The sequence below is a fragment of the Haliaeetus albicilla genome, chromosome 7 (genome assembly GCF_947461875.1).
Source record: "Haliaeetus albicilla chromosome 7, bHalAlb1.1, whole genome shotgun sequence".
NCBI classification, from domain to species: Eukaryota; Metazoa; Chordata; class Aves; order Accipitriformes; family Accipitridae; genus Haliaeetus; species Haliaeetus albicilla.
Genome location: NC_091489.1, coordinates 39481885 through 39501218, shown reverse-complemented (window position 1 = coordinate 39501218; position 19334 = coordinate 39481885). Strand labels below are relative to the sequence as shown.

At 59.8% G+C, this 19334-nt stretch overlaps 4 protein-coding genes across 6 annotated transcripts in view; 3 read left to right on the top strand and 1 right to left on the bottom strand.

Moving 5' to 3' along the window:
- Positions 1-11511, top strand: part of SIK3 (SIK family kinase 3) — a 92196-nt gene extending 80685 nt beyond the window's left edge. For all 3 annotated transcript variants that reach the window (XM_069787900.1, XM_069787899.1, XM_069787901.1), the window contains 9 exons: positions 316-441; positions 744-829; positions 1535-1644; positions 2195-2552; positions 2895-3769; positions 7616-7779; positions 8536-8668; positions 9048-9216; positions 9572-11511. In XM_069787900.1, coding sequence (XP_069644001.1) covers positions 316-441; positions 744-829; positions 1535-1644; positions 2195-2552; positions 2895-3769; positions 7616-7779; positions 8536-8668; positions 9048-9205 — 2010 coding nt within the window. In that variant the 3' untranslated portion in view covers positions 9206-9216; positions 9572-11511. The remainder of the gene's footprint in view (positions 1-315; positions 442-743; positions 830-1534; positions 1645-2194; positions 2553-2894; positions 3770-7615; positions 7780-8535; positions 8669-9047; positions 9217-9571) is intronic.
- A 1591-nt stretch (positions 11512-13102) lies between these two features.
- On the top strand, positions 13103-14775 carry APOA1 (apolipoprotein A1). The gene is made up of 4 exons (XM_069787898.1): positions 13103-13203; positions 13370-13425; positions 13683-13836; positions 13925-14775. Exons 2-4 carry the CDS (start codon positions 13383-13385, stop codon positions 14520-14522), a joined length of 795 nt encoding a protein of 264 aa, XP_069643999.1. The 5' UTR covers positions 13103-13203; positions 13370-13382; the 3' UTR covers positions 14523-14775.
- A 503-nt stretch (positions 14776-15278) lies between these two features.
- Positions 15279-16055, bottom strand: APOC3 (apolipoprotein C3). Its single transcript, XM_069786195.1, has 4 exons — positions 16025-16055; positions 15849-15908; positions 15593-15719; positions 15279-15471 (listed from the first exon to the last, which is right to left on the bottom strand). The coding sequence occupies exons 2-4, from the start codon at positions 15904-15906 to the stop codon at positions 15375-15377; spliced, it is 282 nt and encodes a 93-aa protein (XP_069642296.1). The 5' UTR covers positions 15907-15908; positions 16025-16055; the 3' UTR covers positions 15279-15374.
- A 1327-nt stretch (positions 16056-17382) lies between these two features.
- Positions 17383-19002, top strand: APOA4 (apolipoprotein A4). The gene is made up of 4 exons (XM_069786194.1): positions 17383-17398; positions 17513-17580; positions 17711-17837; positions 17957-19002. Exons 2-4 carry the CDS (start codon positions 17532-17534, stop codon positions 18882-18884), a joined length of 1104 nt encoding a protein of 367 aa, XP_069642295.1. The 5' UTR covers positions 17383-17398; positions 17513-17531; the 3' UTR covers positions 18885-19002.
- The last annotated feature ends 332 nt before the right edge of the window (positions 19003-19334 follow it).

The window sequence follows — 19334 nt, the reverse complement described above, 5'->3', positions numbered from 1 at the left end:
CAGGACTTTCACCTTGCAACACAGTAGAAATATGAGATGCTCTTTTCACCTTGAAGTTGTTATTACTAGAGCTTTGTGCTTGCGTTTTTAAGGGAAGGCAATGGTACCAGCTTGGTGTCATGTGCACCCATTTCTTTTCTGTTGTCTGAGGTTTGAGGTAGCCATGTTATTACACACCTGATTATGTCAAATTAAATGGATTAGGCTTTCTTTACCGGCTTTTTCAGATGGGTAGGCTTCAGAGAGTGTTTTTTTGTACAGCAAGTGTGCCATGCCCAAAAAGGTCACTTACAGGGTGCGTTGGATTTGTTACAGGAGTGCGAGCAGCTTCAGAAGATGTATGGTGGGCACATGGACGAGAGGACACTGGAGAAGACACAGCAGCAGCACATGTTGTACCAGCAGGAGCAGCACCATCAGATTCTTCATCAGCAGATTCAGGTACTGGAGCCTGAGCCAGACCTTCTGAAGACTTCCCTGTGTTTTCCTGCATTGCTGCAGATACAACTACCGAGCAGGTCCCGGTGGGATTGAGGAGGGTAGATTGCTCGGCTTGCTGTAAGCCTGAAGGACTTCAGCAGTGATGTTTGCACAGCTGCTGCGACAGCCAGAGCTGCAGTCAGGGACTGAGTATTTGGTGAATCTGGATATGTCCTACTTCACCAATCAGTGTTTTCTAAATTTACTAGTTGAGACATTATTGATTGTAAACACTTCTTGTTTTCTTCCGGTGCCTGGTTCAGGACTGTATCCGGCCACCCCAGCCATCTCCCCCCTTGCAAGCTCCATGTGAAAACCAGCCAGCTCTGCTCACTCACCAGCTTCAGAGGTAAAGAAATGGCTCAAGTAATGCTCTGGGGAATGGGTTTTACTCTTACTCAACCTTGGGGATGAGCTAATGCAGTTAGAGTCCAGGGCCAGGTTGGAAGTGTATAAAGTGAGAATGGCAGAGCCGGTTCCCAGGTGAACGTGCCCAGTCCTTTTAGCTGGATTCTGTTGGAAGGACTTTTAGAAGCAGAGAAACATAATTTAAAGGCACAAATCTGCTTTGAGCAGATGATTGACAGTTCTGCCTTTTCACTGGCTTGAAAATGCATTACCTTCAGTAGCCGGTTTCTCTCCTGCTTTCTACTTAGAGCTGCTGCTGGACGTCTCACACCTTTTCAGGCTTTTGGTTAGATAGCCGTCCTTGGCTTCAACACCCTGAGTTGTAGATGAGGTAGGCTGAATGATGGACAAGGAGAAAGGAAGGTTTCTCACTGGCCCCAGCAAGTCAGGAGGTGAGCCTGCAGTGTCCTCGTCCCTGGGTTTCTGTTGCAGCCACCGGGTTATGCTCACTATGTGTGTGACTGAGGCAAGTCAGGTGGCTCTCAGAAGAGAAGCCAAGCTCTAAAGAGCTTGGGATCCCAAACAAGGGCTTTATGGTGTTTATCGAAAACAAGAGAAGCGCAGCATTTGGCATCAGCTCTCACAGTTGAAAAGGCATCTTAATGAGGAGCAGGCATGACGAAAAGATGCTTGTTTCCCTGCGTAGGTTACGGATTCAGCCATCCAGCCCGCCCCCGAACCACCCTAATAACCATCTCTTCAGGCAACCAAACAGCAGCCCACCTCCTGTGAGCAGCAGTGTGCTCCAGCCCCATGGTAAGCGCTGACAGTTTATTGAGCCATCTGCGCTCCTCTGGGCAGGCCGCTTGGCAGAACCGTATGGTCCTATCAAACCTCCAGGGAAAAGAATGTGTGGGCGTGCTGGGGGCTTCAGTTCCCCCCCTGCGGCCTCATCCTTGCGCCGTTTGCTGATGATGTAAAAGATTCTCCATCTGGCAGCAAGGGCTGGTGTTATCGAGAGCTTGTGAGGAGCTGCCAGCTGGAATGTGCTGTTGGGTTTCTTGTCATAAGATCCTTACTTATCGCTCCCGGGGGTGGGGAGGAAGGGCTGATATTCTCGGGTTTATGCAAATCACTGTCAACTCCACTTTGTTTCTCTTTCTGTGCAAGGGGCTCTAGCTGTGACCTTTGCACGCTGGCGCAATGTGACAGAGCGGTCGGGAGTAGCGCTCCTCTTGCCACCCACAGACACGTACTGGGACTCCCAGCGTGGCCCAGAGGAGCAGCAGCTCCCGCGTGGGGCAGATCTCGCTCCCAAGCCTTGCCGCAGGCTGGCGCAGGTGCTGAGGGTCTTTGTTCCTTGTAGGTGCCGCCTCCCAGTCTCAGTTCCAAGGCATGCCGTCCCACAACACAATCTTCCCGCAGTCTGGTAACTGTTCCCCTCCCCCAAACATGGGGCTGACGTGCCTGGGCCTGCAGCAGCAGTCACAGCCTCAGCAGGTCACTATCCAAGTGCAGGAGCCCGCCGACCTGGTTAGCAACAACCTCCTGCAAGGGGCCTCTGTGGCTGGGCAGGGCATGTCCTCCCACGCACGGGGCTTGCCCATCAGCCCCAGCGCCAACCAGATCCAGATGCAGCACCGTGCTAACCTGATGGCCTCCCTCACCTACGGCCACAGGCAGCTGTCCAAGCAGCTCAGTGCCGACAGCGCCGAGTCGCACAGGTAAGGCTGCCGGCCTTCTCTGCACTGCTTCCCTGAGCTGGGAGCAGGGAGGAAGAAGAGGGGGCGGGTATCTCTCGGGCCGAGACGTGGTTTCCTCACCAGCCTGGGGCTGTGCTGCACTGGTTTCGGGGAGCAAGCTGTGTCTCCCCGCCCCTGGGCAGCAGCTCCTGAGCCAGGTCAGAGCTCTGAGAGTCTTCAGGGCTGCTGTATCGCGTGGCTTAGGGAGCATCTCCTGCCCAGGAGCAGCTCTGTCTGCCTCCTGACCCAAGAGGGCAGCCCGGCATGCCTGGCTGAGCCAGAGCTGCTGCAGTGCACTCACTTGTTCTTTTCTGTTCTTTGCAGTCTGAACGTGAACAGGTATCCCCCCGCCAACTATGACCAGGTGCACTTACACCCCCACCTGTTCCCAGAGCAGCCTCGCGTTTCCCCCAGCAACTACAGCCCATCGGGAGGAGTTGGGTTTCCTCCAGCTCAGCAAGCTCTGAAAGTCCCACAGCTTGACCAGTATCCCAGTTTCCCTCAAAACGCACATCAGCAACAGCAGCACTACACTGCATCAGCACTACAGCAAGCACTGTTGTCTCCAACGCCTCCTGACTACAGCCGACACCAGCAGGTACCGCACATCCTCCAGGGACTGCTTTCTCCCCGGCACTCGCTCACGGGGCACACGGACATGCGGCTGCCCCAGGCAGAATTTGCACAGCTCATCAAACGGCGGCAACAACAGCAGCAGCAGCAAGAATTTCAAGAGTTGTTCAGGCATATGAGCCAAGGGGATGCTGGGAACATGGGCACCAGCATGGGACAGAACCTCTCGGAGCGCCAGTCGTTGTCTTTGCCTTATCAGAGTGCTGACACGTACCACCCACAGAACAGCCCCCAGCACCTCTTAAAAATCAGGGCGCAAGAATGTATCCAGCAGGTACCCGCGTCAGTGCCACCCCACGGATATGTACACCAGCCAGCCCTGTTCCATTCAGAGAGCATGGAGGAGGACTGCACGTGCGAGGGTGCCAGGGACAGCTTTCCAGACAGTAAGAGTTCAAACACATTGACCAAAGGTTGCCACGAGACCCCTCTGCTTGTAAACGCAGGAGGGCACGGGGACCCAGAATCTTTACTAGGAACTGCTAATCACGCGCAGGAGTTGGGGACGCATCAATACAGACATCAGCCCGCTGCTGGATTCAGTAGGAATAAGGTGCCCAGCAGAGGTAAGGCTTCCTGCTGCTCACATGGACAAAACGCTCTTCCATGCTGGCTGCGTGCCACTTGCCTTCCTGCCGGAGGACACCATCTCTACCCGGCACGGCAGGGGTTTCGTGACATGTTTTGCATAGCACAGAATTACCTAGATTCTTTTTGGCTTTGGGGGCCTTAAGTAAATTGCAGGCATAGTCTCTCTCATCAACATCGTTAAATAAGAAGGGGACCCGATCGGCTGCTTCTCTTTGGAATTTGACCTACTTCCACAGGCAGGTGAAGACCAGGTCCCAGAGTACTGCCATGTTTTCAGGGATGCTGTGTACTGTTGATGTTTTTATTCTTGTTGATGTTCCCCATCCTGTGTAAACAACGGGCTAGAAACAGTTAAGTTACTAGCGCAGCCCCAACTGCAGCAGTGTGTCCCTTCTCTTCAGAACAGACCCTTGAGTCCTGGCATTGCTAAAGCTTCCACAAACGTGCACAGTAAGAGTGGTGGTAAAAGTCTTGCGGCTAGGGCTGCCTTGCAGGAGCTCCTCTGGCGCTTTGGGAAGCAGCAGCAAGACTCTAGCCCTGCTTGAACCAGAAGGGCTTGATTCTGAAGAAAGTGAGTTTAAACTTGAGTCCGAAGACCTTTTCTGCTAGTTGGAAGCAGTTATGCCTTTGCTCCTTGGTGGCTGTGTTGGCAGCAGTGTGCTGTAAGAGAAATTCCTGCCTGAGCTGTAATTACAGGCCTTCTCTGTATGAAAAACACACCATCTTACCCCCTTGCTAAGAGGGCTTTGAAGAGAGGCTTTCCAGGCTGAGCTGGGTGGATCAGTATTCAGTGCAGGACTGAGTGGTGCTGGTCCGAAGCCATCGGCTTGCCCTTGGCACAGAGGACCCTACTGTGGAGGAGCAGTGTCCCGGGCACAGGAGGCACAAGCTTTGTAAGGGGAGACAGCACGGGTTTGTTGGGAAAGTACTGGGTTGGAACAGACTGGCTCGGAGGGCAGAGCAGGCATGCCAAGCCCTGGCCCCCCAGAGCGTGGGTGGGGGGTAGGGATAAGGCATGGCTTTTCCAAAGTTTTCTTAAATTGTGGGTTACTGATGCGTTTGTCTCAGACCTCAATTCCCCTGCCATGCTTGAAGAACAAAAGGGAAGAATCACTCCAGGTTAGGCAAAGTTTGGAAACTCTGGAGGTGCATTTTGTACCAAATCAAGAGTTTGCATCTTAGTATTGTAGACCATTAGATGAACAACAAAATTTCATGAAGTTGGAAGCTATATTTCTGCCCCTGTACTGATGGTGCTAGAACCAGTTACACAAGGGAAAAGGACTTTAGACTACGAGACTTTGTAAATGAGTAAAAGCAAGTAAATGTTTACAAATAGAATTGTGTAAGCCCTTCTGGCAGTGCTGTTTGGGTGCTCACATAGTAAACTATGTCCTGAGATACAACCGCTCACACTGCTTTCCTCCTGGCTTCGATAACCCACTTGGAATCAGGCCTGTGCTGCTTTGGTTCCAGGCAGAGTTGACATCTAAGCAGCCTAGGTACCCCTTCCTACAATTAAATCCTACGAAACTCCAGTGGATGTGCCAGTAGCATGCTGGCGCTTCACTCGCTCACGTGTAGCATTCCCAAGTGCGCTGTGCAAGGCACAGAGGGCTGACCGGGGAGACTTGCCCCAGCCGAGCATGGCTCCTCTCCCTGAGCACTGGTGCTGACAGCTGGGCTTTCTCAGCCACATCCCTGGGTTTTCCCATTATTTTCCCTATACTGTGTTACGAGGCCACAGCCTCTCTTGGCACAGGGGCGGGGGGTGGTATCTTCTCTTCTGCCCAGCTCACCAAATGTATTTTCCCTAGAGCGAAGCGTACCTTTGCAGTGGTTCAGGAGTATTTGTGCCTTATGAGGGAGCGTGTTGACCCTGATCAAAAGGCTCTGGCTTGTATGTTGAGCATCTGCTGGAGATGGCAGCCAGAGACTGTGAGAGGGTTGACCAAATCTGTGTTTAGGATGTGACTAAACTGCCTTTGAACGGCTCTGCTCCAGTTTTGCTCCAACCTAGCCGTCACAGGGCTGGGAATGCTGCCCATGGGAAACCTGCCTCGCCTCAGCACTGAAGGAGCTGAGCTGGCAGCTGTGGCCCTGCCCGTGGTGCCAGCGTCACATGCCGCACTGACACAAAGGCTGCCTGGCGCAGGAGCCCCATCCCCTATGGATGCAGGGATGAAAAGCTCTCCTGCTGCGGGTTCAGGCTGCTGGAGCAGGGTTGGAGCAAGGAAAGGAGCGTGAATGCAGGCCGTCCTGTCCCTCAGCCTGAGCCGCATCCCCAGAGGTGCTGTGCTGGCAATGGGAAGCGTGCAGTTGTCTTTTGGGTCCAGGCTATTCCAGGCTGAGGGGACTCGTCCCGCTGTACCTCATCACCTGCAGTGCCGGGGCTGGTGCCAGGGCTTGCCGCTGGGCCTGGCTGCAGGAGCACTTCGGCACTGGGGCTGTTTGTGGAGCTGGAGAAGCAGGCTGCCGGCCCGAACAACCGTTCCCACAGTTGGAGCGGCATCCTGAGCAGTGTGTGGGTGGCACTGCTCCGCCAACATCTGTTACCTCATGTTTTCCTTCTCGCTTTTCCGGGAAAGCTGACTGTTAACCGCACGTAACCCCACAGTTGTGCAAAGGAAGGGGGAGGCCGGCTGCATCTCCGCCTGCCCCAGGACAGGGTTCCTGCGGGACTGCTGTGTCTCTGAGGGAGGGAGGAAAGGTCTTGGGGGAGCGGGATGGTAGCCACGCTCACGTGCCCGGGAGCGGCATTGAGAGCTCAGGTGGGAGACTGCGCCTGGGACGGGGTCTCGTTTGGGTCCTGGTAACTTTATGGCCAGATCTGGTTGGGGAGCATCTTTCTGGCATCTCACGATTGCAGGCCTGGCCAGGAGGCGCAGTGTCCTGGCACAGTGGGAGATGGCTTCCCGCTGGCCAAAGCCCCGTGAAAGCCAATAGCTTTGGCTGGGGAATCTACCTGCAGCTGTGTCATTTCAGGGCAGCTCCCTAGTGCTCGTGGCCACGTCCGCATGTTTGTGCTCTGTGGGAGTGCTTGCTGAGAGCGAGCTGTTTACGTGCATGAGACCCAATGATAGGCTTCTCCATACCTCAGGACTTTATTCAAAACATCATGTACTTGATGATGAGAAGTTTTGCTTGATAGGAATGTAGCCTTTACCCCCGGTCATAAGAGTTTGCAGTGCAGATGGACTTTGCCAGGCAGAACACTCCTGTACTCCTACAGCCGGATTGTAGGAGGGCAGGGAGAAGTCATCTGATAAAAGCAAATATCCCGGTTAGCTCTTCCAGCAAGATTATGTTGCTCGCGATTGCTGAGGGGCCCTGCTAGAACATCCCGTGTTGGAGGCTGAGGAGATGCTTCTCCCTTCGCTCTTGTGTAATGATGTGGGCAACGCAGGGAGGAGGGCAGAGGGCGAGCTCGGGCTCGAGGGGAAGGCGGCAGTGCTGGGAGATAGTCAGAAAGAGTCTGGTCCCTGTGCTGTGGTGCTCCTGCCCCATCCCTCCAATTTCAGGCTGCTTTTGTAGACCCCATCAGAGGCAGCTAGCATTGGGATCTTTCAGGATCTCGATGCTGGTGGGCGAGAAGCCTGCCCGAGTGCCATCCTGGGGGGGAGGCCCTGGTGCTGCATCACTTCAACAGGAGCAGCCAGGGGTCCCTTTCCGCCCAGCCAGCCGCACACTGGTCTGCCAGCAATGAGCGTTCGCTCATGCCGTCAGAGCTCAGACACGCAGTTTTGCAGTGGCACGCGTCGCCGAGAGCTGCAGGTTTCTTGTACTAATCTGTCGTTTTTCTGTCTTCTCTGACTTTCAAGAGTCCATCGTAGGGAACTGTATGGACAGGAGTTCCCCCGGCCAAGCGATCCAGGTGCCTGACCACAACGGACTGGGCTACCCTGCACGACCCGCCTCCAGTGAGCACCCGCGGCCCAGGACCCTGCAGAGACATCACACCATTCAGAACAGTGATGATGCCTACGTAGGTTTGAAGAGGCCTGTGCCCGACGGGGCTTAAAGCAGTGCAGAGCTTCCTTGACGTGTGTGGGTTATGTATGACGTGTCGCATAGGCAAGGCAGCGCCCTGCTCTGTGGTGTTGCTGGGAATGAAAAGCCGTGAGGGTGCTTCAGTTAGTATGTACTGTTCACTTAACATGGAAAACAGCTTAGCAGAGATCAGTATGGATGTGCTCCTCCTTCGCTCATGGTTTGCCCCAGGGCTGGCTGCTATAGCCGTGGCATCTCTTCTTTTTCCTCCAAGGTCCTTCTGATGAAACAGGCTGGGATGCCCCAGGCCTGGCTCGCCACAGAGGGCTTTGCAGACACGCCAAGCCTGCCTTTCGGTTCTGCAGTGCTGCTGAACGAGCTGGCCCTGGCAGCCCAGACCTTGACTGAGAGCACAGAGTGGCTGCTCTGCTTTCCCTGTGTTTCGGGCCACTGGGAAGTGTCCTGCCCAAATCTTGATGTGCTCTTTGCTGCAGCTCCCTTCTGGTATAAATGAGAAGGGCTTGTCCCTAGACAGTTCAGTGTAGGTCTGGAAGGCACTTGGACTGTCCAGTCCATTCTTGGTTTGAGGGGACATCTGCTGCCCCTGAGCTGTACCTGGTGTGCAGTTTTTGCTTAGAAGCCCTTGCTGAAGGCTTGCAGAAGCTCCCCAGACAGCCTGTCAGAGGGCTGCGGGAGCAGCGGGGTGCCTTGTCCCGAGCCCCCTTTGACTTGTGTCCTCCTGTCTCCACAGGTGCAGTTAGATAACTTGCCTGGAATGAGTTTAATGGCAGGAAAAGCACTAAGCTCTGCTCGGATGTCTGACGCCGTCCTCAGCCAGTCGTCGCTGATGGCCAGTCAGCAGCTGCGTGACAGGGAGAATGAGGGTAAGGACCTGGCCAAGCCGCAGCATGGAGGGTGAGGGGTGCTGCTGGGGGTCTGGGTCAGGAACTGAGGGGACCAGCTTGCAATCTGCATGGCAGACCCACCTCTCCTCTAAGCGAGCAGTGCCTGCAGGGAGTGGGGGGGGTGCATGGGCTGCGGGGGAGTGCATGCTGACGGAGGGCAGCTCCTTGGGTGCTGCTCTCGGTCAGAGCCTGGGCTGGTGGGAGCAGTGATCTAGGCTTCCTGGAAGAAACACAGGGCAGCTCCACCTGTGGCATGACACTTCAGGCCCTGGCGCCATGCTGGGCTGATCCCTGCACTGGAGCTGTAAGTCCTTAGCACTCCTTGTGCAAACTCTGATGTTGTCCTTTGACCTTACAGAATGCGGGGAGAGTTTGGAAGGTCAAGAGCATCCCAACCTAGGTGACGGCAACCAGCATCTAAACACCTCCTGTTACCCCTCGACGTGTATTACAGACGTCCTCCTGAGCTACAAGCACCCAGAGGTGCCCTTTGGGATGGAGCAGGCAGGGGTGTAACCAGGAAGGGAGTGAGTATTCAAGTGTCCTTCTCCTTCCAAGGGCAAGCCTAGGGCCACCTCAGTGGCAGACCCAGAGCTCTGTCGGCCTGGCTTGTGTCCGTGGCTCCCTCCTTGTCCCCTTGCTCTGAGGGGAGCAATGGGCAGCTCTGAGCTTCCGGGCTGGTGGCTGTCTGCTGCCCCCTGTTTGTTCAGGGACAACACCCCTCCTTCCAGGCTGCTTTTCCAGACCACGTCAGCATTGGCAGGGTCTCCCTCCTGGGGCAAAGCTCGTGGGTCTGGACTGGGAAGGCGGTGGAGGGCTGCAGAAGCCAAACTGCCGTCCTCTGGTGTCTCCTGACATCTCTGCTTCTTCTCTCTCTTGCAGGTTTTATGTACAGCTTTGAAACGAAAAGGTCCATTTTAAACCAACAGTATCTAGCAGCATTGCGCCAAATTGCCGTAGTATTTCTGACTAACTGGAATACCATGGCCCCTTTCCTCATAATCAGTTCATCCAGTGTGTTGTTCCTTTTGGTTTCTTTAATTTTTGCCCTATTTGCCTGTAACTCCAGCTATCACAGAAATAACCAGAGAACCCGAGTCCTACGCGTCGGCAGAGGATTCATGGAGCCTGAGCACTGAGTCTGGTTTGGAGGGCTACTTCTGACCAGGGCCAGGTGGGCCCTGGGGGGCTGCTCCGGCCCGCCGCCATCACCGCCACCGCCGCGCTCGGCACAGCGCGCAGCCGGGACTGAGGCCTCCCTGGTGGGGCAGGGAGCAGGCGGGTGTGGAGCGGGGGTCCGATCCCTGGAGGCCCTGCTATTCTTCCACTCTTTTGAACCCTTTGCACTGGGGAGGGGCCCAGCCTGACCCGAGCCCGGCAGCACTGGCAGGGGCGGGCGAGGATGGTGCCGGCCCGGCCGCGGCCCTGCCCGTGTCCCGGCAGCAGATCACGCATCTGCTCCGGCAGGGACACCCACCCCTGGTGCAATACGCTGCTTGTCTCATCTTTGTCTGCTTTTGTCCCTTCTCTCCGTTTGTCAGCGTGCCGAAAGGATCACCTCTTCCCCGCCCCCTCCTCACCTTGTCTTTTCAAATCCGCATATGACTTGGGTTTTTCTTTCTTTTTCCTGGCCTAATGTAGGGAAGACAGGTTTTTCTTTGTTTTCTTAGCTTCTCCTCCTGATCCTGTAGGAATTGTTTTTTGGTAAATGTTGTTTTATTATTATTGTTATTAATAAAAGGCAAAAGGAATTTCTGTTTGAGAGAAATTTTTAACTAGATTCTGTTCTATATGAATTGTGACTTGCACCTTTTGTTCAAAGTATTTTATTTCTTTTAATGACATTGTACTTGTGACTGGTTTTTTCTCTCGTGCCAGTGGCGACAGTGGTATTCTCCTTTATACACTTCAGACGTGCTTAGATCTCTTCTTTGTCCTTCTTTCCATCCTTTCCTTGATGGATAGAGCGCAAAGCCCCCCCCCAGCCGGGGCTCGGCAGCACTTGGTGTCATCATTGCCTTTGGGACGTTACAAGCTACAGCTCAAATTCTTCTTACTGACACTTTTCGGGAATAGTTTTTTATAAAAGGAAAAAACCGACCCAGCCCTCCTGAATTTGCACAGAAGGAAGTGTGAAACCAGCACGGTGGAGGTGACTTTGCTATCCTTACCCGTGCCTCTTCCCAGCCTCCCCCTTCTCCCCTGCCCCGGGAAAGTAATGCTGTCTGGCTCTGCCATCCCGAAACCCAGAGAGGAGAGAAACTCAGTGGCTGCTGAGTGGCATCACCCAGGCCGGCACTTTCTGCTGGCGTCCCAGTGCCGCGTGGCTTTGCTGGCCGGGCGCGTTTCCTCAGCTGGTGCCAGCAGGCTCAGGGGGCCGTGGGGAGCCAGGCGGGGCCTGCTGGGCCAAGCGGGAAGGTAGTGGGAAACACTGAAAGCCTTTTGCTCTGTACCTTTGGTTTGTTTTCCTTTTGTTTACATGACACTGTATTTCTGGGAGAGTCGACAGCCACCCTACAGCAAGCATCCGAAACAGCAGGGACTCGCTTAACCGTGCCATTTCGCAGTATCACACTTTTTTTATCATTGCTTTGTATTGTAGTAATCAATACGCGCAGTATATGTTGAATGTATATTAATATACTTTGCTATTATTTCTGTTTTTTGGAAATGTCAGAAGTATTTTTTCTTCCTCATTTATGTTGGACTAAAACAAAGAAGTTTCAGTAAATCTTCAGTCCATTTTTTTTGTGGGTCACTTGCAACTAGTCAATTAGTTGGACAGTGGGATCATGACAAATAAAACCATGACGATGATCTTCCCTGGTCTCCTGTTTGCCTTTTGCTCAACGCCTGCCGCGGAGGTGGAACAGCCTCGTGCCTCAGTGGCCGGGGGCAAAAGCTCAAGCTGCGGCAGGGTGGCCGCGCTTGCTCCGGAGCCACCGTGTCCTCGATTCGTCCCCAGACCCCTTGCCTCCTCCTCGGAGGCATGGCCACTGGCTCCGGCAGACTGCTTTGATAGGGTTTCCCGAAGCCCCTGGCTGCTCTGCCTGGCCCCCCTACGCAGTGGTAAGGTCTCCAGCTCTGCAACTTGGCCAAGTCTGACTCGTGGTGCGGGGGACGCGTGGGCAGCTGCAGTGGGATTCACTCAAGTCAGCCTCCACCACGTTCCCAAGCTCCCAGCTGCACTTGCCTGGGGAGCTGGAGCCTTTCGCCAGCTCTGCCCACCCACGTTTGACACCACTGGGACAGTGGTTTGACACCACTTCTTACCCGTTGCAAGGCTGGGATCGCTGCTACTTTCTTCCCTGCCCAGTTTCTTGCCTCCTAGGGCCCAGCCTAAGCCCTGAGGGGCCCTGGGAGCCTGCCTGGGCTGGCTGCAGGTGCTGTGGAGCTCCCTGCCTGCCCAGCTCTGTCCCTTCAGGAGGATGCAGCTTTGAACCAGCTGTGTCAGCTGCATCCTTCCCCGTCCCTCCATGGGCAGGGAAATGTGGTGTTGCAGATCAAACCTGTGTTGTCAAGTGTGTCTTTCCAAGGCCGAGCTTTCCCAGGAGCAGGGCAGTTCTGGGGAGGAGAGGTGAGGGAAGGGGAGCCATGCCTCCTGGATGCTGCAGCACCGGGGTTGCTGATGTGGCGCCCAGCGAACCAGGCTGGGCTTGGGGCCACAGAGAGCCAGTGCCACTCTGAAGCAGGGAGCGTTGCTCCTCTGGAGCAGCGGGCAGCTTCCCCGTGGCATTAACCAGCCCGTCCTGCAGAGCCGTCTGGGGGACATGGCCCCTTTCCCCCCTGTCCCCTCTTCCCAGGCTGGCGGCAGTGGGATGGGGCAGCACCTCGGTTTGGCTGCAGAGCGGCTTCAGGCCAAGCGGGGGGGTTGGAGCGGCCATGCCAGGGTGCTGGCTGTGGCCAGGCTGGTGTTTGCTCCAGGCTGAGCCTTTGCTTTGCTGCTCAGGTCCCCAGGGAGGGCTGGTGGGAGCATGCATGGGGGTGCAGCTCCTGGGACCTCTGCATGGGGGACGCACCAGGAAAAGATGGTGCTGTGAGCAGCGTGGGTCTCACTGGCCTGGGGAAGGATGGGGCAGAGACCCACAGCGGTGGCGAGGGGAGGACGAGGGGTCTGGATACAGCCAGCCAAATCTCTGCAGGTATAAGCCCAGTCCCTGGGCTGCCGGCCAATCTCCGGGGGCTGCCGAGAGGCCCCGGCGAGGCCGCAGCGGCGAGCGGGAATCTGGGTCACCGGGAGCGTAAACAGGCTCCTTGGCCAGCGAGGCGCATCCCGCAGGGATCTCCTTGTTTGCTCGCCGCCCCTGCCAAGCCGGCGCTCCTCAGTGCTGGCCCACGCGCGCGATCCTTGAACTCTACACGCCACAACGCCCGAGCCGGGGAGCGATTTCTTGGGCTGCAGTGCTGGCTTATCTCCGGCGGGAACTGCCCCCTCCTGTATAAATAGCAGCGGTGGGGAAGCGGCCAGCTCAGACGGGACGACCGGCAGCACAGCAGCAGCAGGAGGAGAGCTGGTAAGAGCCTGGGCTGCTCCAGGGGCTCCCGAGCCATTGCGGCACCATAGGCGCCAGAGTCCTGCTGCTCCTGGGGACCCTGCGAGCTGGGGTGGGGGGCTCAGTTCCCACCAGGGCTGGCTTTGCCCCGGGGCTCCCTGCACTCAATTCTTGCTCTGCCCCCCAGGTTCAGCGCCAAGATGAGAGCCGTGGTGGTGACCCTCGCCTTGCTCTGCCTGACGGGTAGGTCCAAACGGGGTCGGTGCTGGGCTGGGGCGGGACAGAGCAGGACTGGGCAGCCGAGCCCAACGCGAGCACTGCTGGAAGCGCCCGGCTTCCAATGTGCTTCGCAAGTCAGGCTGCAGCCAAGCGGCTCCCCGGTCACCTCCTGAGCCGGGCAGGTCCTGGGGGCAGCGACAGGCAGAGTGGCGGGGCCGGAGCCGTCCCCACCACTGTCCCACCGGGTGGTCTGTCCTGAGCGTGCTGGGCTCTCTCCACAGGCACCCAGGCCCGCTACTTCTGGCAGCATGATGAAGCCCAGACGCCCCTGGATCGCCTCAGGGACATGGTGGAGGTGTACCTGGAGACGGTGAAGGGCAGCGGCAAGGATGCCATCGCCCAGTTCGAGTCCTCTGCTGTGGGCAAACAGCTGGAGTAAGTTGGGGGGGGCGTGTGGCAGTGGAGGAGGGTGTCGGCAGGGGGGCCCCAGGCACCGTGCGTGACCTCCCTCCACTCCCCGTAGCCTGAAGCTGGCCGAAAACCTGGACATGCTGGGTGCAGCCGCTGCCAAGCTGCGGGAGGACATGACCCCCTACTACAAGGAGGTGCGGGAGATGTGGCTGAAGGACACGGAGGCTCTGCGCCAGGAACTGACCAAGGACCTGGAGGAGGTGAAGGAGAAGATCCGGCCCTTCCTTGACCAGTTCTCCGCCAAGTGGACGGAGGAGCTGGAGCAGTACCGCCAGCGCCTGGCGCCCGTGGCCCAGGAGCTGAAGGAGCTTACCAAGCAGAAGGTGGAGCTGATGCAGGAGAAGCTGACCCCGGTGGCCGAGGATGTGCGGGACCGCCTGCGCGAGCACGTGGAGGAGCTGCGCAAGAACCTGGCGCCCTACAGCAATGAGCTGAGGCAGAAGCTGAGCCAGAAGCTGGAGGAGATCCGGGAGAAGGGCATCCCCCAGGCCACCGAGTACCAGGCCAAGGTGGTGGAGCACCTCAGCAACCTGCGCGAGAAGATGACGCCCCTGCTGCAGGAATTCAAGGAACGCCTCACTCCCTATGCCGAGAGCCTCAAGACCCGCTTCATCACCCTCCTGGATGACCTCCAGAAGAGCGTGGCCTGAGCCGCCGGCCGGCACGGCCAGGGACTGACCCCGGCCCCGCTCCTGCAGCCGCCCCAGGGCCGCTCCCTGCCCTGACCGGGGTGCCTCCCCCCCAGGGGGGCTCTGGGGACGGGCTGTGGGAGCCCTGGGCCAGGCCAGCCCCAGGGCATCCTCCCTGGGGACCCTCCTCCTCCCTTCCCGCCGCCTCCCCTCCCCGAACCGGCGTCGGTCTCAGCTTTGCCTTCCTTTTGTCAAATAAACGTGACTTAAGTTATTGGAGCTCACTCAGTCTTTGCAGTGGATGCTGGAGGGAGGCAGCCTGCACGCAGTGCTGGGGGCGAGGGCTGCTCCAGGCAGGGGGTGCTGGGGGGACCCAGGATCGGGGGGTGAAGCTAGCAGGGTGGGTGCCCTGGGCTCTCCCTGCCGCTGAGCCCAGCTCTGCCTCGGCTTGGCCCCGCACGAGACTCTCCCCACTGGGCAAAGGGCTCTGTCGGGGCGGTGGAGAGCGGCAGGGGCTGGTTTTGCAGAAGCCAGATCCCCCCCAGCTTGCGGGAGTGGCACCCAGCTCCTGCTGCCCTGGGCACGTGCGCGTGGGGCAGTGGCACGCGGTGCTCGCCCCGTGGCGAGGGGTCATGGCACCCTGGCATGGCTGTGTGCAGCCCCGGCGGGGGGGGAGCAGCACCCCGGCGCGGGCGTCTGTCCCAGCCCTTCCTCGCCTGGCAGTGTACATTCCTCCTTGCCGTCCCGTCCCCCCCCCCAGTGACGCCGCCACAGCCGTCTACTTCAGCGCCGCTTTATTGCAAGAACCGTGACAGTGAGTGGGGAGCTGGGGGCACCCCAGCCCGGCTGGCCCTTGGCCAGCCCCCGGTGGGGCTACGCGGCCGGCATTGGCTTCCAGAACTCCAGCAGCTGCTCCTTCAGCCAGACCAGCCGCTGCTTCGCCAGGTCGGCGTTGTCCGCCAGCCATTGCCTGCAAGGGGAGGGGGCTCAGAGCAGGGCACCGGCCGGGCTCCCCCATGGGCAGCGGGACGGCAGGGCCAGGTGCCCGGGCTGGCGGGGGGGTGGGGGGCGGGGGCAGGACAGGGGGCCACCTGGCTTGCTGAGCCGCATCCGACTCCTGCACCATGCTGAAGGCGGTCTTGGCCATGGCCGTGGCTTTCTGGGCGTACTCCTGCACCTTCCTCACCAGCGTCTCTGGCTCCCCGGGCGTGTCGGCCCCTGCAAGCACGAGCTTCGTGGGAGCGGGGGGACGGGAGCCATGGGTCCATGCCCCCCACCTCGTGCATGCACCCCAGCACCCTGAGCCCCATCCCCTTCCTCCTGCCGCAGCCCTCGCCCGCCCCTTACTTGCTCTCGCCACCAGGACGGCCGTGCAGACGAGCGCGAGCAGGAGCGATGCCTTCATGGCTGGGGAGAGAGCAGAGTGTATGGCGCGGGGTGGCAGGCAGGGGCCCACGCGCCCACAGGGGTCCCAACCCCTTCCCCTTCCCGGCGCGACTCTCGCTGGGGGCTTCCCCACTCACCTACACCGGGCTCTGCTACGTGGGGGAAGCCCCGAGCTCCCACTTTATACCCTCCCCACAGCCGCCTCCGGGGGAGTTTGTGCAAAGGTCAGGGGCGGTGGGGCTGGCCGGGGAGGGGGCACGTTTGCCGAGACCGTTCCTGCTGCAGAGGGGCCTGCCTTCCAGCCAGGAGTTGGGAAATCTCCTGGGGACCAAGGCTGCCGGGGGGCTGGCCTGGGGCTCAGCACGCGTGTGCGTGGGTCTGCACGCGTGCACAGGCCCACGCATGCATGTGCGTGCGCTTGCACGGGCACATGGCTGTGCACACCGGTGTGCCTGTGGCCAGCCCAGTACCCACTGCAAGGCGCAGCACCGTGAGGACAGGCCCGGGGCTGGCATGGGCACACACAGCACAAGGCTGACATCCAGCGGCACCGGCACCGGGTGAGATGCCACCGGGCTGGCTCTGCTCAGGGGTACCGTGTGGCTACCTCGGCCGGGGTGCCTCGGCCGGGCCCTCCGGCTGTGTGGCACCACGAGGGCTCTTTGGACCTTGGCATCGCCGGCGCCCGGCTGATCCCTGCCCCTGCCAGCCATGCCCTTCGCCCCAGCCGTGACACGTCACCGCCAGTCTGCAGCCTGCAGCGGATCCACCGGGCCATGGGTGGGCTGAGCCAAGGGCTGCATCCCCGGGGCGTGTGCTGAGAGCCCAGTGCCCACGGCTGGGGACACGCACGGGTCCCAGCTCCAGTCAAGGGCATGCCGGCGCTGCGTGTGTGCAACATCCTGCAGCTGCAGGGTCCTGGCCTTTCCCTGTGGCAGGGCTTCCTCTGGGAGCCCACGCTCGGAGGGAGCAATGCTACCCTGCAGTCTCATATGCATCCATCGCAGCATCCACCCCCCGAGCCCATGTCCTGCCCCACTGTGCAACCTGGGCACAGTGCAGCCGGCAGCAGGGCTGAGGGGTCCCCGCAGTGTCCCCCAGAACCCCTGCCCCACCACACTGCGCATCCCGGGTACTGCGCAGCCGGCACCAGTGGAGCCATTGCTGCGTCCCATAGAGCTGCGGAGCCAGGGGCTGCCCCCCGCTGTGCGCTGTCCCCTCTGCCGCAGGGTCCCTGCCCCCCCAGGAGGAGCTACAGCCTTGGGGTGCCCATGCATACCCCCACTCCCTCTCTGCCCCGGCCCCTGGCACCCCGCCGGGAGCTGGCAGGGCTGCAGGTGATGTCAGGGCTGCACTCACGTCAGGCGCTTCCACGTTGCGACCTTGCTAAAGTCCAAGCCCGGGGCCTGTGTCACAGGCCTGCGTGGAAGCCGCTGAGAGCGCTCAGGCTGCATAAATAGCGGCCGGGTGCTCACCGGCACAGCAGGTACCCACACCTGGCAGCAGCACAGGTGAGCGGCAGCGTCAAGGTGTGGGGAAAGCTGGCAGCTGCATCGCCTGCAGTGGTGGTGGGGGGTGGCCGGGGGCTGGGGGGCTCCCTTCATCTCCACTCTGTGCTCCCGCAGGCATCCCCCAGCAGTCAGGATGTCTCCGAAGGTGGCCGCCCTCGTCCTGGTGCTCCTCGTGGTCTCAGGTGAGGGGGTGTGCGGGTCCCCGGTGCTGGGAGGGTGGTCCCGGCCCAGGGTGGGGATGGGGACCCGATGCACCCGGGGGAGCTGCCGAGAGGAATTGTGCCGGTGCTGACCCCGGCATCCGCTTTGCAGGGGCACAGGCTGACGTCAAGCCAGATGAGGTGGCCAGCGTGCTCTGGAAGTACTTCACCGAGCTGGGCAGCAATGCCAAGGAGACGGTGGACCAGCTGCAGCAAGCCGAGATCACCAAGCAGCTGAAGTGAGCAGAGCCATGGGCTGCGGCGCTGGGTGGGGGACACGGTGGTGGCTGGGACATGCTGGGCAGGGGAGGGGGCTGCGGGGACGCCGGGGTGCTGACATCCCTCCCCATCTCCCCAGCACCCTGCTGGAGAGCAACTTGCAGAGCGTCAACTCGTACGCCGAAGACCTGCGGCAGCGGCTGGTGCCCTTCGCCACGGAGCTGCAGGCGCGGCTGGCACAGGACTCGCAGCGGCTGAAGGAGCAGATCCGGCGGGAGCTGGCGGAGCTGCAGGCCAAGCTGGCGCCCTACGCCGACGAGGTGCACCAGCAGATCGGCACCAACATCCGCCAGCTGCAAGCCAAGATGAGCCCCTATGCCGAGGAGCTGCGCTCCCAGGTGGACCGCGGGGCCGGGGAGCTGCGGCGGGCGCTGGAGCCCTACGCCACTGAGCTGCGAGACCGGCTGCAGGACAACGCCGAGAACATCCAGGCCTCCCTCAGCCCCTATGCTGACCGGCTGCAGCAGCAGATCGACGGCGGGGTGGAGAGCCTGAAGGAGCGGCTGGCTCCCCTGGCCGATAAGCTGAAGGCGCAAGTGGGGCAGAGTGTGGAGGAGCTGCGGCAGGGGCTCAGCCCTTACACCCAGGAGGTGCAGGACAGCCTCAACCGGCAGCTGGAGAGCCTGACAGCACAGATGGAGCGGGCGGTGGAGGAGCTGCGTGCCCGCCTGGCCGCCAGCTCAGAGGAGCTGCGTGCCCAGCTCAGCCCGCTGGCCCAGGAGCTGCGGCAGGCGGCGGGCGGTGATGCCGAGAGCCTGCAGCAGCGGCTGGCTCCCTTGGCCCAGCAGCTGGATGAGCGTGTGGGGCAGACGCTGGAGGCTTTCCGGCAGCAGGCAGCCCCCTTCGGCGAGACCTTCGGGCGGCAGCTGGTGGAGCGGCTGGAGGCAATGCGGGGGAAGCTGGACTCAGGCGCCGCTGGTGTGGAGGACCACCTGGAGCTGCTGGAGAAGGAGTTGCGGGAGAAGGTGGCCACCTTCCTCAGCACTGCCCAGCCAGCTGAGAACTGAGAACCCCCCACCGGTGCCACAGGGAGGGGGCACAGGGCAGCCATCCGGCTGTCCCCCCGCACCGCAAGCGTTCACAGCTGCTGCCCGCAGCGGAAATAAACTGCCGCCTTGCCATGCATGTGCTGGTCTGTGTCCTTCATTCTCTGCAGCATCCCACCGTCCTGCCCCGGGATGGGCAACCTGGGGCGCCCGGCCCAGCTGCTCCGAGGGGAGAGCATCACCGCCGGATTTGGGTCCCAGGGCACCCAGGAGAGGGAACAGAGGTGGGGCCAGGCGGGTGGGGGGTCTCTGTCCCCGGCACAGGGCTGCAGGCACTGCTCGGGGGCTGGAGGCCGTTGAAGCCAGGCGAGCCCGTCAGCCAGAGTGGGCTGGGGCCCCAGGACTTCACCGCGCCGGGGTGCCGTAGCAACTCAGTGGCACCCAGGCAGCTCCAGAGGGGCCAGAGCCCCA